Here is a 15,082-nt window from a genome sequence, read left to right as displayed (position 1 = left end):
GTGCTTCACCACCTTCCTTGTGAGCAAGTTTTTCCTAATATTTAGCACCATACCTAGACTCCTGGTGGCCCCAGGTGAACTTTTAGTATGCCTCTCTCCCACCTTTGCCAGAGATAATGATAAAAATAATCATTATTTTCACCATTTTTAAGCCCCATTTCTGTCCAAGTCCCAGGCGGTTGCCCAGTTCGCCCCTGCCTGTGTCATATCCAACCTAAACTTCCTTTGCTGCAACTTGAGCCCATTGCTCCTTGTCCTGTCTTCTGCACCACTGAGAACAGTCCAGCCTCATCCTCTCTCGACCCCCTTTCAGGTAGCTGAAGGCTGCTATCAGGCACCCCTAAGGTGGCGTGTGCCTAGTCCCTAAGGATGATCTCCACCCCCGGACCATGAGGGGGAGATGAGCCCTTGCACTCCCGTGTGACACTAGGGTGGTCCTCCTGGAGGACAGTCCAGTTGTCCTTCGTCCTCTATTGACATGGGTGACTGGTGTCTCCCGAGTCGGGGGGGACACCAGATCACTGATGGGGGGTAGGGGGGAAAGGCACAGCAGCTGATCACCAAGCCAGTGGCAAAACAGAAGTTCACTTCCGGTTTTGCGGCTGGTGCTTCCAGGGGGTGCACGGCCAATCTCAGGGTGAGTGTGCACCTGCGTGCATCCCCTACCCGTCACCAGTGTCTATTGATACGAAACCAGACGCCTTTCTGTCCTCTATTTCTTCTCTTGAAGAGAAAGGGGGAAATGATTTATTAATATGTAACCTAGACAACAAAAGCGTCTGAGAACTGATTTAAGATCATCTGAGAAGGTGCGACCCTGGCTTTTCTCTTGAAGAGAAAAACAGAAGGCGGAAAGGCGTCCGGTTTCGTATCGATACAGGCCAAAGCAGCAGAGAACCGGCCTGTCCTCTAGGATGGCCACCGGATGTGACACCCAGCAGCGGCAGGTGAAATGCACGAATCTAGGTGGTTGCACAATGACACCTCGTCTGCGACCAACTGGGAAATTTGCAATTAAAAAATAATAAATAAATAAAAATATATATACACGTACATATAGTCTTTTTCTGCAAGCTTTCGGGACGTGCCCCATCCAGCCTTTCCCAGGCTGGGCTGGCGGACACGTGCCCCCCCTGCAGCCGCAGGCCACGCCCAGCTGCCGGGCAGCTGGACCCCGCTGCCCCAGAGGGGCGGAGCGTGGCGGGGCGCAGTGCGCAGGCGCAGCCGCCTTGGCGCGTGCGCCGTGAGCCCGCCGGCCTCATGCGCTGTCCTCCGAGCCGGCTGCAGCGCGTGCGCACGGCCCGCAGCTCCCGGCGCGCCGGGACCGGTGAGCGGGACCACGCGGATGGGGTGGGGGGAGCGCGGGCTGGACCACGCGGACGCGGCGTGGGGGGAGCGCGTTCCGGACCGGACCACGCGCCCGGGGCGGGGGGAGCTCCCGCGTGTTTCTGGTCCCGCGTGTTTCTGCGAAGTGCCCCTGTGCAGCGCGCCCGCCCGCCCGCCCCACAGCCGGTGTGCCCCTGCCCGCCGGCTCCTGACACGCGCCGTGTTTCGCTTTCCAGGCCCGCAGACCAATGAAGTACATTCTGGTCACCGGCGGGGTCATCTCGGGCATCGGGAAGGGGATCATCGCCAGCAGCATCGGGACCATCCTGAAGTCGTGCGGCTTGCACGTCACCTCCATTAAAATCGACCCATATATTAACATCGACGCAGGGACCTTCTCTCCCTACGAGCACGGTGCGCCCAGGAGACGGGTTTCGTCTGGCCGCGGGGAGACGTTTGCGGCGCGTCCCCGGGAAAGCGTGTGAAATCGAACAGTCGCTAATTCCGGTGCCTCGGAGACGAGCGTCTCTGATGTCGGGATCTAGCGACGTGTTTGCTGATTAGCCCCTCGTGGTTGACGAGGTGGGGTTCGGCTCTTGGCATAGCAAAGCGGAAGCGCTGCGTGCTCATTCATTTAAAAACAAAAAAATGAATGGTTGAGAAGAGCGGACGAGATGAAGCGGGTGGTAACGCTGTGGTCTGCACACATGTGTGCTACGCACGTCACGAGCTACTTAGCTGTAACGAGAATCTCCCCGCTTCTTTAAAGCCTACAAAATGCAGTCTCATGGCATTCAGCGGATGCCGGATGAAATTTGGCACCACCTCAGCTTGTGTAGTGGATCACCACGCTAGGATGGCAAATGCCTCCACAGATTCATTAAAGTGGTACTGGGGTACTGACTTCAGAGGGCCTGGTTTCAAAGACTTTGTTTTTTTAGTTTTACGCCCCTGTTAATAAATGCAGAATCTTGTCTGACGTGTACGTCCCATTCAGGGATTTATCCTTTAACAATTTAATCCTATTCCACTGTTCGCTGTAGTCTTTTTATTAGTTATTCCCTTTTTTTTTGTAGAAGGGAGTGTGCCAAGGAGCTGTCTAATTACATGGAGCTCTTTCAGCTGTCTTTGGGGGGCGGAGGAAGGGAATAACAGCTTGCTTAAATGTATTTTGTCTAGCTGACTCCTGCATTTTGCTGTTTGCTGCAGGCGAGGTGTTTGTGTTAGATGATGGAGGAGAGGTGGACCTGGATCTGGGTAACTACGAACGCTTCCTTGATATCCGTCTCACTAAGGACAATAATCTGACCACTGGGAAGATCTATCAATATGTGATCAATAAAGAGAGAAAAGGAGATTACCTGGGCAAAACAGTGCAAGGTAATGCATGCGTTGTTTTTGCCACTAGTAAATATAAACCTTAATCTCCCACTGTTCTGACTATTTCTGGGTCAAGGAAACAATCTGAGTTACACAGGCTATTCTTTTTAATTATTTGGTTTAGCCTACACTGTATTTCTATACCTATTTAGGGTTGGTCTTTTTTAACTGAGCCCAGATTACAAGCCCTAAAGTGAATGCAATTATACATTCGACACTCAGTTGCAACACCTGGTCTTAGCAGTTACATTTTCCCAAGAAGGTTTTCTGTGCTGTGTGTTCAAATGATGTCTGAGGAAGGGTACTGTGATACCAAAAGTTTTACCTGTGTGAATACCAACTGTACAGTTGGTCCAATAAAAGATAGCACCCACAATAATTCCTATTTTTCATAAAACAGCAACAATTGCTTGGGAACGACAGCACACCAGGGCACAAATATGTCGCTGTTAACAGACATTGACTAATCATTCCCCTTCCCATAAGGAAAAATGAAATATCAGTGTAAAACACTTACACTGAGAACTGTGTTCAAACAAAGAGAGCAGACCTCTTTTAACTGTATAGGTTTTGTCTAAAAAAGGCAGTTGTATTGCTCTAAGTATAAATAGACTCTTAGACTAATGTGTTTGTGAATTACTTGCATCTTGTTATAGTTCTAAGGTGGTCAGAATTTAGGTTTTTTTTGGTCGTCATAAATTACTGCTCTGTTTTGATTATAAAATGACTTTTTCCCTCTAAAAATGGTTTAAGAGTTGGATTCTACTTGTACGGAGGCCCCTGAAATAATCTTATTTCTTATCCCCACAATACTTTGGTGCCTATGGTAAAAATATATATATTTCTAGATTTCTGATATATTTATTTAGACATTTTATATTTATTTATAGAAATTTATACAGAGCATCTTTTCTGTTAGTATTTTAATCCTTTTAACCCTTTTGGTTTTCCTTGATTATTTGATTCCGGTGGGATTTTGTAAGGGCAGTAGCAGTTAAAGGTCTTCACGTGTTGTTATCAACTTGTATTTAGCATCTGAGAGAAGGCCTCATTTTTCCAAAACTGAACCTGAAAACGTGGAGTTAGTTTGTAATCAGGCTAAAACAACCTAGCACCATCTAAAACTAATTATCCATCCCTGTCTGTCCAGTAAGAAAGCTGCATTCTCTGTGAATAGCCAGTCTTTTTTTTTCTTTCTAACAATATTACTAGTTTGCATAAAATGGTATAGCGAGTTCTAAAACGATACTCTGCCCGTAGTAGTGTCTATTGGAAACTGGCACCTAAATCATCACTTACAAGCATCTAAACTGAAGCAGGAATATATGTCTAGCCAAGTGATCTTATTAGGAAGTTGTAGCAGTAATTATCACTTCTAATCCGGAATGCTTCAACTGATCAATGGTTGATGTGTGTGAGAAGCAATTCTCAGTAGTTTGATCAGAGATGAGTTAGAGGTTGGAATAGTTTTAACTTTTTGTCCTATATCTGTTATAGTTGTCCCTCACATCACAGATGCTATACAGGAATGGGTAATGAGACAGGCGCAGATCCCTGTAGATGAAGATGGCATTGAACCCCAAGTGTGTGTGATTGAGGTTTGTAGCATTTTTCTCACTAAATTTGGAGTAAACTTTACTAACTACTGGCAGGTAAACTCCATTAATATAACATTTTTCACATTATTGTTTGGGACAGTTTTAAAAAAAAAAATCTTTGGTACATGCCAGGTTTTTACTTTGGTAGTAGTATTTTTGGTTTCTTTGGGCTAAATCCATAAAGAGTCAGGTATCATTGTTGCAGCAGCTGATTTTTTTTTTTTCCCCCAGAACTGAGGAGGGTAGCTACTTAAGCTGGTGAATTGGAAATGCTCCTTGCATGCACTTAGATGCCTAGCCAGGCTATAAGGAAATGCCTGCCTGTGTTTAGGATTCACAACCCTGAAGTTTCTATTATGATTTTAAGTACCTAAGCCTCCCAAAACACAGCTGGGTCCCAGTTTCTACTTCAGTGAATATTATATTGAATGAATGAAACTTGTAATCAATTTTCTAGTATAAAATACTTGCACTGAAACTCATCTCTTCCCCAGCCTAGGTGAGTGATCAAGCCATGAGTCTTTAGTGTCATATTCACACTTGCATGTTCTGTTTGGCTCAGTGACTATGTAATTATTCTGTACAGTGTGAAATGGCTTCAACAGGAAGAAAGAAACCGTTCATTTGGGAGTTGGAGATGCAGTTCAAATCCCCTTAAGCAGAGCAGGGACTTGAACCCTCACCTCCTGGGTGAGTGCTTTAGGCACTGAGCCAATAGGTAAAGGAGTGTGAGGGATGTACACCTCATGGCATTTCTGTTGTGAGACCTGAACTGGTGCCCTGAGAGTGGCTTCTGGGGAGAGGTCCAGTTGGCATATCGATGGTGGAGTGGGGTCTGGGTGATGAATCTGTACAGGTTTCTAGGTGCACCTAGGAGTGCCTGACTTGAGCACTGTCAACCTTTTGATGCTGCTGAAAATGGCCAAAAAGACATGTAGGAGTCTAAGGAATTTTACTAATGGAAACTTAGATACCTATGAATGTTAGGCAGCAGTTAAAGGGCTGCCTTTTGGGTCTGAATTTTGGACTTGGGTGGCTTTAGTGGCAGTGAAGTGTCACTTACTCGTGGGTCTAGCCCAGGGGTGGGCAAAATACAGCCTGTGGGCCAAGTCTGGCCCACCAGACTATTTCATCTGGCTTGCAGGCAGGTGGCCACCAATTAATCATACCTGTTCCAGCCCGCACCGCAGCTGCCTCTGCTGTGCTCAGCATGCGGCTGAGCCCCGTCCATTCCCACCAGGGCAATGTGATGCACTCCCACCCTTGTTTGCGGGGAGGCCCAGGCCAGCATGTGGCTTCCAGGCAGCTTCTGCTGCAGCCGTCCAGAAAACTGCTCAGCTCCCCAGGCTTCCAGCGGCTCCTCCTCGTGTCTCTGCTGCAGCACTCTGAGGGCAGGGAAGTGGTGGTGGATGGGGAGCACAGTGCCCCACATCCAGCAGGATGGTGGGAGCACGGAGCCCAGGTCACTCCAGTTCCATCACACAGGGCTCCCCTCAACTCATGTGCAGCTCCTGGGACTTGCGCACCACCATGGGGAAGCCCCACACAATAGAGCCAGTGTCCTCTGCTGCTCCCTGCTGCCACATGTAGCTGTGGGGACTTTGCTGGAAGTGGCAGGCAGCCCTGTGTGATGGAACCAGGACGGTTCCGCTCCCTGGTTCCTCGTGGAGTCCAGGAAGCTGCACGTGGTGGCAGGAAGTGGGGCCAGGTTGCCGGCTCCATTGTGCAGGGCTCCCCCTGCAGCGCACAGTTCTGGCTGGGTCCCAGGAGCTGCACATGAGATGCGGGGAGCCCTGCGTGATGGAGATGGGTAGGCCTGGCTGGCCCACTCCTCGCAGCCACGTGCAGTTTCTGGACGTGGCCAAAGGTGTGAACTGCCGGAGGGCTCTGCCTGTGTGGACCACGAGCACCTCCTGCTACTGCAGCTGCTACTGCTGCCCTTGGTGGTGGTGGTAGCTGTGCACCATGGGAGGGAGGGGCTGTGTGCATGTAGGGGGCTCCCACACACACACCCCACCATACCTCCACACCCTCCACCATACCTTGCACTGTCCGCACATCCCCGCCCCTACAACCCCCACACCTGCTCACAGATACACACCTGCGTGGCACATATCTACGCCCCCCAAGCCCCTTTGCACATGCATCTACACCACAAACACTCCCCCACACACAATATAGAAGAGTAAGACTTTGAGTTACTATGTTATTGCCTCTATATACACTATGCAAATGCATGTAAATAAGGAGAAAAATATTTTTTGACATAAAACATGTTATCATAGATGTTTTGATTTTTAGTATATGATTTGGGTTGTTTTTTTTCCAGTTCCAAGATGGCAAACCCCTTATTTCCAAAAGGAGAACTTCCAGGGCCAAGGGGAGGGACTTCCAGTGGCAGAGGTTGGAGTGATCAGGGCACAGGACACCTGTCAAGGCACAGGACTACCCTTGCAGCCCTTGACAGCTCACCGAAACTTATTAAGTGGCCCTCCAACTGAAATAATTGCCCACCCCGGTCTAGCCCTTTCTGCTTGGAGCTCAATTCCAGGGTAGACTGTAACTATGTGTTAATATCCATACATATTAGACTTGGGAAAAGTGTTAAACTTGTAGGTTAGTGCTTCTCTTCAGTCTCCCAAGAAGAGAACATTATTGGAGAAAAATATTAGTTGGATAGAATGAAGAACATGGAGGTCTTAGGGGCTCTCAGTTGGCCAGATTCATCAAAAATGCAATGAAGTTCCAATATTTTGTGTCTTGCTAATGGACCAAAGCAAAAATCCCAGTGCTCTATAGAATAGCACTGATGTAGCTGCACTCTAAAAAGGACAGGGTTGGTGCCAGAAGGCAAATGCTGGGAAAATCAGTTGTAGGGAAATTGATACCACTTTTTTAATCCTAAATGATTTGCTTTCTCCTTTAGCTTGGTGGGACAGTAGGAGATATAGAAAGTATGCCCTTCATTGAAGCGTTCCGCCAGTTCCAGTTCAAAGCCAAACGAGAGAATTTCTGTAATATTCATGTCAGTCTAGTTCCCCAGGTAAGGCCCTGGAAAGATGTGATTGATGGCGTTTCCTCTCATTAAGAGTTATTTTATAAATGTGGCTGGAAATGTAGTAAATATGCCTGTGCATTGAAAGGTACCTGTATGTTTTGTATATAATAATGTATATGCAGTATATATAGAAGTATGACCAAAACTACCCCGCAGCATCTAGATCCTTCCACGAAATGCCCGTTTTGTTGTATATAACTGGGAGTTTCAGTAAATGTAAAAGTTCTACATCTCTTCTGTTTTATTTTTGCTGCTCCATTTGAAATATTATGTACATTTTTAATCTCAAAATGGAATTTTTGTCTAAGAGCCAAATTTTCTATTTCTGTGCACCCTACATGCTTTTTTATAGTTCTGCACAATAGGTGTAAAATCCGTACCTGTTAGAGTAGTTAAATTCTATAGCTTCTTTACACTGGTGCAGGCAACGCAAAATGCAAAGTAATGAGAAGTGGATTGTAGTATTATTATTTGGCCCCTTTAGTAGCATCTCTCCCTGCCTGTGTCCTTTTCCTGGATTCTGCATTGTATCAGATTCATAAAATGTATTAGATGATTTCTTTGAGTGTTTTTAACATGCCTTGCATATTTAATTAAACCAGCTCACTCACTAGGAAGGCTTGACATTTTAAGATCATGTAAACTCATTGATTTCCATCTAATTCCTTTTAAAATTCCTATAACAAATCCTGCTAAAGCTACAGTGGAACTAATAAAATCACTGATGCAGGTGAGAGTCAAAGAAGCAGAGGAAACATTGATAGGCTTTGTAAGAAAGGGAATGAAAAAAATCTTATGCACAAGGAAAGGAATCGTATTCAAGTTTCTAAGATGTCACTCCACGTGAAGATAAAACAGAAAAATTAAAACATAGTCTTTTGTGGCCTCTTTATAAATTCCATTGTTTGGACCCCAGACCAGCATATGATATGCTTTGGTGGCTCAAATATGTGCACAGCTGCCTTATTTTGAAGTTACTGGACAGTCTTCCTAACTCTGAAGCATAATGGCAGCTGATATTGTTAATGTTTATTTAACTGGGGCTGATCTAACCAGCTTATGTGCTTATCTTGTCCTGTTGGATGTAGATGTTAGGGTGGAGTTTAACTGGCCGGTTAGTTATGAATTACTGGAGTGGGGCTCAATGAAATTTTCTTTTCCTGTTTCCTCCAACTGTGCAGTAAAAGAAACCTCAGGTTCCTGCCTAGCTACAGTCTCTTCCCCAGCCACTCTGCATAACTGCTTATGTAGATATTGGACAGTTTGCTCTTTGCTTGCTTACTTTTGGTACTTAATGTCAGAAACGAGAGGAAAAAATGCTTGTTACAAAACTACCCCATAAACCAAGGATCCCTGACCTATGATTAGGGATTTACTCGATTCACGATTTTGCAGTTTTTGAAAGATGACTTTCCCTATGAGCCAGCAGCCCGGCCTCACAGCCCACCAGGTGGGGAGCCACCGACATGGAAGGGAGCAGCCAAGATGGTGGCTGCCCCCTTCTTCCTTTACCACTGATTGGCTGAGAAGGCTGCCTTTTGTGCGTCTCTGCCCCTCTCTGCCAATCAGTGGTGAGGGGCGGGGCTGCATGAAAGGCAGCTTTCTCAGCCTATCAGCAGGGGGTGGGAAGGAGTGCTTGCCATGAAAAGACCCTGAAAATGGCACTGGGCACCATGAGTGATCTGTAATTTTTACTTCCCCTCCATGTGCTTGAAGTAGATCCCTACCTATGATTTGTATCTCCTGTGGTTCCTGGAGATGTAAGAGCTTTACAATTGAATTCTGTGTATTTACCTATCAACATTAGTATGAGAATTGATTGCTTCTCCAAATCTTCTCTGATTGCTAGCCAAGTTCTACAGGAGAGCAGAAGACAAAGCCCACCCAGAACAGTGTTCGTGAGCTCAGAGGACTTGGGCTCTCCCCAGACCTAGTAAGTTTTGTTTTCTGCATTCAACTAAAGAGTGGTGCTTATACCTTGTGACAATCCTTGTGCTACAAATCAAGCCTTGGGAGGCAGGCTTCTGCTGCATATTGATGGTACAATAGAAATAATACACTTTAAAATCATGCAGCACGTTTTCCCCAAGCAATGGGAACTTGACATTAAAAATGGTTGTTTTTAGTGACTGGGCAAATGAATTTCTGAGTTTTACATTACAATCTTTGTGTTGCTGCTTTCTCTGCTAGATTGTGTGTAGATGTTCCACCCCGCTGGATACGTCTGTAAAGGAGAAGATCTCCATGTTCTGTCACGTAGAACCAGAGCAGGTAAAGATCATTGTCCTCTCTACCTGTTCCATAGCCAGCACTCTTGCTGCTCAATGCTGCAGGCAGCACAATGCCACAAGCAACACAAATGCTGTGGGCAACAGTTCCTTAGAAGCTTACATCTTTTTTCTCCTGGCTGTATGTCTTAACTATAAAAATGGATCCAACTGTTTGTCCTTTGTTTATAGTCTTAAAACATATAAAATTTATAGATAAATTCTAGGCCTGTGCGAATCAGCTACTTTTTGCTTCAGATTAAGATTTGGCTGATTTTTGGGGGACAGTGATTCGATTCAGTGATTTGAATCACTGTCCTGAATTGATTTGGCCCAGTCTCCTAATTGAACAGGCCACATCCCCTGCCTGCTTTCCCAGCCCCATCAGTGGCTGCCTTGCTCAGCCCCAGTGTCCCAGCACTTTAAAAACAAAACAAAAACAACCCCCCCCACACACACACACGCACACACAGTCACTGGCTTCTGCCTGCACTGTGTGGGGGGGGCTCTGCCACGAGCCCCCATAGGCCCCAATGGCCGCTGCAGCAGCGGGTGAATGCGGGGCTTTTTTGTAAAGTGCCAGGATGCTGGGGCTGGGCGGGGCAGCCATTGATGGGGCTGGGAGAGCAGGCGGGGGTTGGTGGGTGCTCAGAGGGGCTGGGGGAGCAGGCAGGGGATGGGGCCTGGTGGGGATCCCCCCATGGTCGCCCACCACCCCTTACTTACCAGCATGAAACCTGGGTCCTACTCCCTGTGTTGGCAAGCGGGGTGTGCCCAAATTTCTGAATCTTTTCCAAATCAGTTCAGACCTGTTTATTAGTCTCCCGGTTCAACTTAGATTCAGAGATATGGCCAACAAATTGGGCCAAATCTCCGAATCAAATTGGCAACCGAAGCTTCGCCTCTCTCTCTCGATTCTCAACCCCATTACACTTGAGACACCCCCTCATTGGATTCAAGGTGCACCCCTTGATAACTGTTGTGAGTTGAGTACCACCCAGTTTCAATACTTATTTCCTTGCAGAAGGGTCTTGCAGTAGGGATGGGGAATCATCCAGGCAGGGACAAGCGTGAGCCTTCTCTTACCTACTTAATTTATCTTCTTATCTCTTAACACCTCACTCATCTCCTCGCATCTTACAGCAGCATCCCAGGGTGCCCCAGCATGCTGGCTGAGAATCACTTGTCTAATCTGTGGAAATAATTTCCCAAAGTTAGACAGAGTTCTTTGGGTAAATCCAATATCTTTTATTAGACCAACTAAAATAGTTGGAAAAATTCTTCTTTGCGAGCTTTTGGGTACAAACGTGCTTTGTCCCAAAGGTTGCTCTTAACGTTTCAAATTTGTTCTATACCTTGGGAAAATTTTGGCTTTTAACATCTTTGTTTAGAACCAAAAACTTACTTGCCCTAAATTGAGTTATTGTGATTTGAGAGTATTGCACGCTGCTCCTCACACAATAGTTTATCATTAATGTTCATATTACCATTTCTTCCCATCCATTTGACGTATTCACTTCATAAGAAGAGGCTGTACTGGAAAACTGACTTCTGTTCAGTATATATTTGTTTTTCTTTTGTGCAAACAGGATGTTAGCACTCAAGAAACGCATAATTTAAATTATGTGGAAATGTTATTTGCTAGAGACAGGTCATTGAATATAGATGGAAAGAAGCTAGACTCTAAAAATGGACTTTTGCAACTGTCAAGTCCAGTTGTGGTCTTTGAAGTTGCATTTTTATAATCGGAGGGTGCCATGTTTTTGTCTTGGGGAATTCAAGTAAGATTGTGTAGCTTACAGATAGGGTTTCTAAAGTTCATTGCGAAGTCCAGTTGCTGTCACTGTTTCATTATTATCATCATCGATATAAGTTCCTCGGTTGGACCTTAATAAACAATTATACTGATGTCTAAACCAGAATAGAATCTATATGTATTACCTTTGCAAGGTACGTGGAAGTAAATTGTTTTTCTGAAAAATTAATTCAATAAATAAGTGCCTTTTTTTTTTTTTTCTGTAGCCACATTTCTAATCATCATCCTGGCAGACTGAATGCTTTTTGCCATATAAACAGAACTGATTGCTACTTTTTCTGCAGATAATTAAAATCCATTTCTGCTTGAGTCCATAAAGTGGTATCAGTACATTTTATGAAGTTTTAAGTGCAGTTGAAGTCATGGTGGACAAATAACATGTCACCAAAATTCCTTTCCTTTTTTTTTTCAGTCGATCAGAAAGATTGAAATTAATTCTTTTTACAGATTTAAGAGTAGTTTGATTTGTTGTAAATTAAACATTTTGAAACGGTTCTTATAATATTTCGTAAGTGACAACCTGCAAACTGAAATTCTCTTTTGATGATGACTGTAGTGCTAACTTCTCAGTGTTGCCCCATTAACATGCTTCATTCCTGCTTGGAGAGATCAACTACTACTTAGTTTGTATGGCTGTACATGGAGAGCCCAATTGAGTTGGGGACTATAATCTTAAAATAAGATAGTCCATACCCTAGAGACCTTGTGATCTTAATATAGGTCAGTAAAAGAAGGGAGCTGAATTCACTCTTGGTGGCTCATTCAGTCTGTGACCTCTATTGAGACAGCCAAAAGGTGTAGTGTGAAGCTCACACACGTTCACTCAGAACTGAATTAATACAGTACTTTTTCAAAATAGTACCTCCTACTTTTCAGTGATTTTTGAATCATGCAGTTTTCTCCTCGAAGTAGAAAGAAGCAGGATAGGGGTGCACCGATAGAGATTTGTGGGGGCTGATACCAATAGCCAATTTTTAAGGAGGCATATCGGCTGATACTGATTCGATGTCCGATACAGCTGCATGCAGCTGGTAAGTCTGTTGTGGTGGAAGGGGAGGAAGGAGGGAAGGAGTGTAGTGGGGCAGATCAACACCCCCCATAGCAAGGGAGGGGACAGGGGCAGGTGCTGCCCAGCCAGGATGGGGCAGGGTGCAGGATGGAGCCGCGACTTGGTGGGGGAGAGGGGGACGGATCCTGCTGCTGCCTGCACTCTGAGAGTGTGGGGGGGGCATGTGCCCCCAGATCTGGGCGGGGCGGGCAGGCTGCATCTGTGGGCTAGAGCTGGGGTAGTTCCAGGCTGTTCTTGGTGGAGGCTGGGCTCGGTGGTGGCTACAGAGGTGGCTGCAACCACTCTAGATTTCACCGTGGCCCTGCTCCCAGTGCCACCGCCATGTGCCTGGCGCAGTGCTGGCTCAACGCCCCGCCTCCATCCACATGCCAGGAAGAGCTGGGGCTCTGGGCACGCAGCGGGAGCAGAGCTACAGTGAAATTTTGGGTGGCTGCAGCTCACGCCCTGAGCCCAGCCCCTGCTGAGAAGAGCCCGGTGCAACCCTGGCTCCAGTCTGCAGCTGCAGCCCGCCTGCCCTGCCCCGCCCTGCCCCGCGCAGATCTGGGGGACACGCCCCCTCCCTGCCTATGCCTTCCTGGAGCGCAAGCAGTGGCGGGAGCTGCTCCTCTTCCCCCCCCCATGACTGGGCAGCACCTGCCTTTGCTCCCTCCCTCACTGCTGGGGATTTTGATCTGCCCCCCATCCCCCTGCAATTTCCCTTCCCTGTCCCCTTCCACCACAGTGGACTGACTAGCTGCGCACAGACAGCTCTCCATGCTGCCGGTTTTGCTCCTCACTGCCTAAGTACTATGCTGCAGCTGCACGCACGCACAAGCATTTATCGGCCAAATTATTGGCCACATCAGGCCAATTTCCGATACAGCCAATATTCTTTATATCGGTACCGATCGAATATCGGACCAGTGTATTGGTGCACCTCTAAAGCAGGAGTGTCTGATGCTCGATTGTCTCTATACAATCATTTGTGTGCTCATGTGCATGCATTTTAATTAACCTTCTATATTATGAACAGGTTATTTGTGTTCATGACGTCTCTTCCATCTACCGGGTTCCTTTGTTACTAGAGGAGCAGGGAGTTGTTGATTACTTTCGACGTAGGCTTGATCTTCCTGTTGAGAAACAGCCCAGAAGGATGCTTATGAAATGGAAAGAGATGGCTGACAGGTGAGCTCCACCACAGGAAATCATTTGAGGTCAAATCCTGCACCTGCTTTGGTGGGCAATGAGAATGGTTACTCTAATGCCCATTTGGGTTATTTTTTCACAAGATTTCATCATGTTTCTACCTATTTAGCTATTAAGAAAGAGAAAAGGGGAAAAAAAAAACAGTATTGGATCCAATTGGGCAGTTTATTAGCTGACTTCTTTGAAATTGGATTTTCTGCTCTTAGCATGGTATCTCCTTAAAGATGAACAGGAATTTGTGCTCTGGGTTTTTCTCAGTGGACCAGTTATATGAAAGCGAGACCAGAGACTCCAAAACATGCCTTGATAGAAGTATAGCTACAGTAAAATCATTATTGCACTCCTATAATCCAGCTCAACGAAAGAGCAGTTCCCTGAGAGTGTAATGTGTGGGTTTGGACAAATGTACGTGTGCACCCATTCTCTGATTAGGAGGGACAGCACCTGTAACATGCCAACAGCAATACAAGTGTAGCAAAATTGCTCCAACTTCAGACCTGGATGAATAGGGACCTACTGAAATCAAGGAAGCAGGTGGGCAATTTTGAAGGCCAGTTACAGCAAGCACTGCCATATTCATGATTTTTCACAGCGAGCCTCCACCCCCATGCTGCTGATTGGCCAGGGAGCCCCAGGGGCAGCCCCGCCCCTCGCCACTGGTTAGCCAAGAGGGCTGCCCTTCAGGCAGTCCTGACCCTTGCCACTGATTGGCTGGGAGAGCTGCTAATTTATGTGGTTCCACCTCTCACCGTTGATTGGCAGAAAGGCCAATCACTCATCTTTTAGATTTCATTATTGCCCCTGGCTACTTAAACGATGGTGCAGAAACCCTGTCACTTTCCTGAGTGGCACCTTCGCTGCATCTGTGTTACTAGCTTAGCCTCTCAGTAGCTCTCTCTCAAACCACATGCTCTATGGCTGCAGAGATTGCTAAGCTTTCTTTTTATTCCAGTAAGCTTTTATCTTTTGGAGGCGATTTTGTACAAAATTGTGAGAAACTCTGTTTTTTGCGGTGATCGTGGAAACACTCGTTTTTCATGGTTTCTGCATATATTGCAGAACCGTAATTTTAAGTAGGTCCCTAAACATAGCTATAGAACATAACAGCTGCTGCATGTTTTATAGCAATTTGCCCCCACACTTCTCAGAGCTGCTCTAATTAAAGCGCTGCTGCATGCCCGAGTGCATGTATAAACACCCGGAGATACCAGAGAGCTGGTCCCTGGCAAATTGATGAGATTGACTTTAGTCAGCAATCAAGCATTTTTTGAAACTTTCAGTATTGCATATTATTCTTATATATAAGAAAATGGTAAATGTAATAATACTCTAAGTGCTAAACAGAGCTTACCTCTTAGAAGCTCACTTGTTGCTCCATTGCAT

The 15,082-nt window shown here is 46.2% G+C and overlaps 1 protein-coding gene across 2 annotated transcripts in view; it reads left to right on the top strand.

Moving 5' to 3' along the window:
- Positions 1-1,224: 1,224 nt before the first annotated feature.
- The window catches only part of CTPS1 (CTP synthase 1), a 30,337-nt gene continuing 16,479 nt past the window's right edge, over positions 1,225-15,082 (top strand). Inside the window, exons 1-8 of one of the 2 annotated variants that reach the window (XM_014605121.3) lie at positions 1,225-1,327; positions 1,563-1,740; positions 2,536-2,706; positions 4,204-4,304; positions 7,231-7,347; positions 9,212-9,295; positions 9,553-9,633; positions 13,527-13,678. In XM_014605121.3, coding sequence (XP_014460607.1) covers positions 1,575-1,740; positions 2,536-2,706; positions 4,204-4,304; positions 7,231-7,347; positions 9,212-9,295; positions 9,553-9,633; positions 13,527-13,678 — 872 coding nt within the window. In that variant the 5' untranslated portion in view covers positions 1,225-1,327; positions 1,563-1,574. The remainder of the gene's footprint in view (positions 1,328-1,562; positions 1,741-2,535; positions 2,707-4,203; positions 4,305-7,230; positions 7,348-9,211; positions 9,296-9,552; positions 9,634-13,526; positions 13,679-15,082) is intronic. The other variant, XM_014605120.3, reaches the window with a different exon arrangement.

The sequence above is a fragment of the Alligator mississippiensis genome, chromosome 6 (genome assembly GCF_030867095.1).
Source record: "Alligator mississippiensis isolate rAllMis1 chromosome 6, rAllMis1, whole genome shotgun sequence".
NCBI lineage: Eukaryota > Metazoa > Chordata > Crocodylia > Alligatoridae > Alligator > Alligator mississippiensis.
Note: the sequence above shows the minus strand (reverse complement) of the source record. Positions and strands in the feature narration are given on the sequence as shown.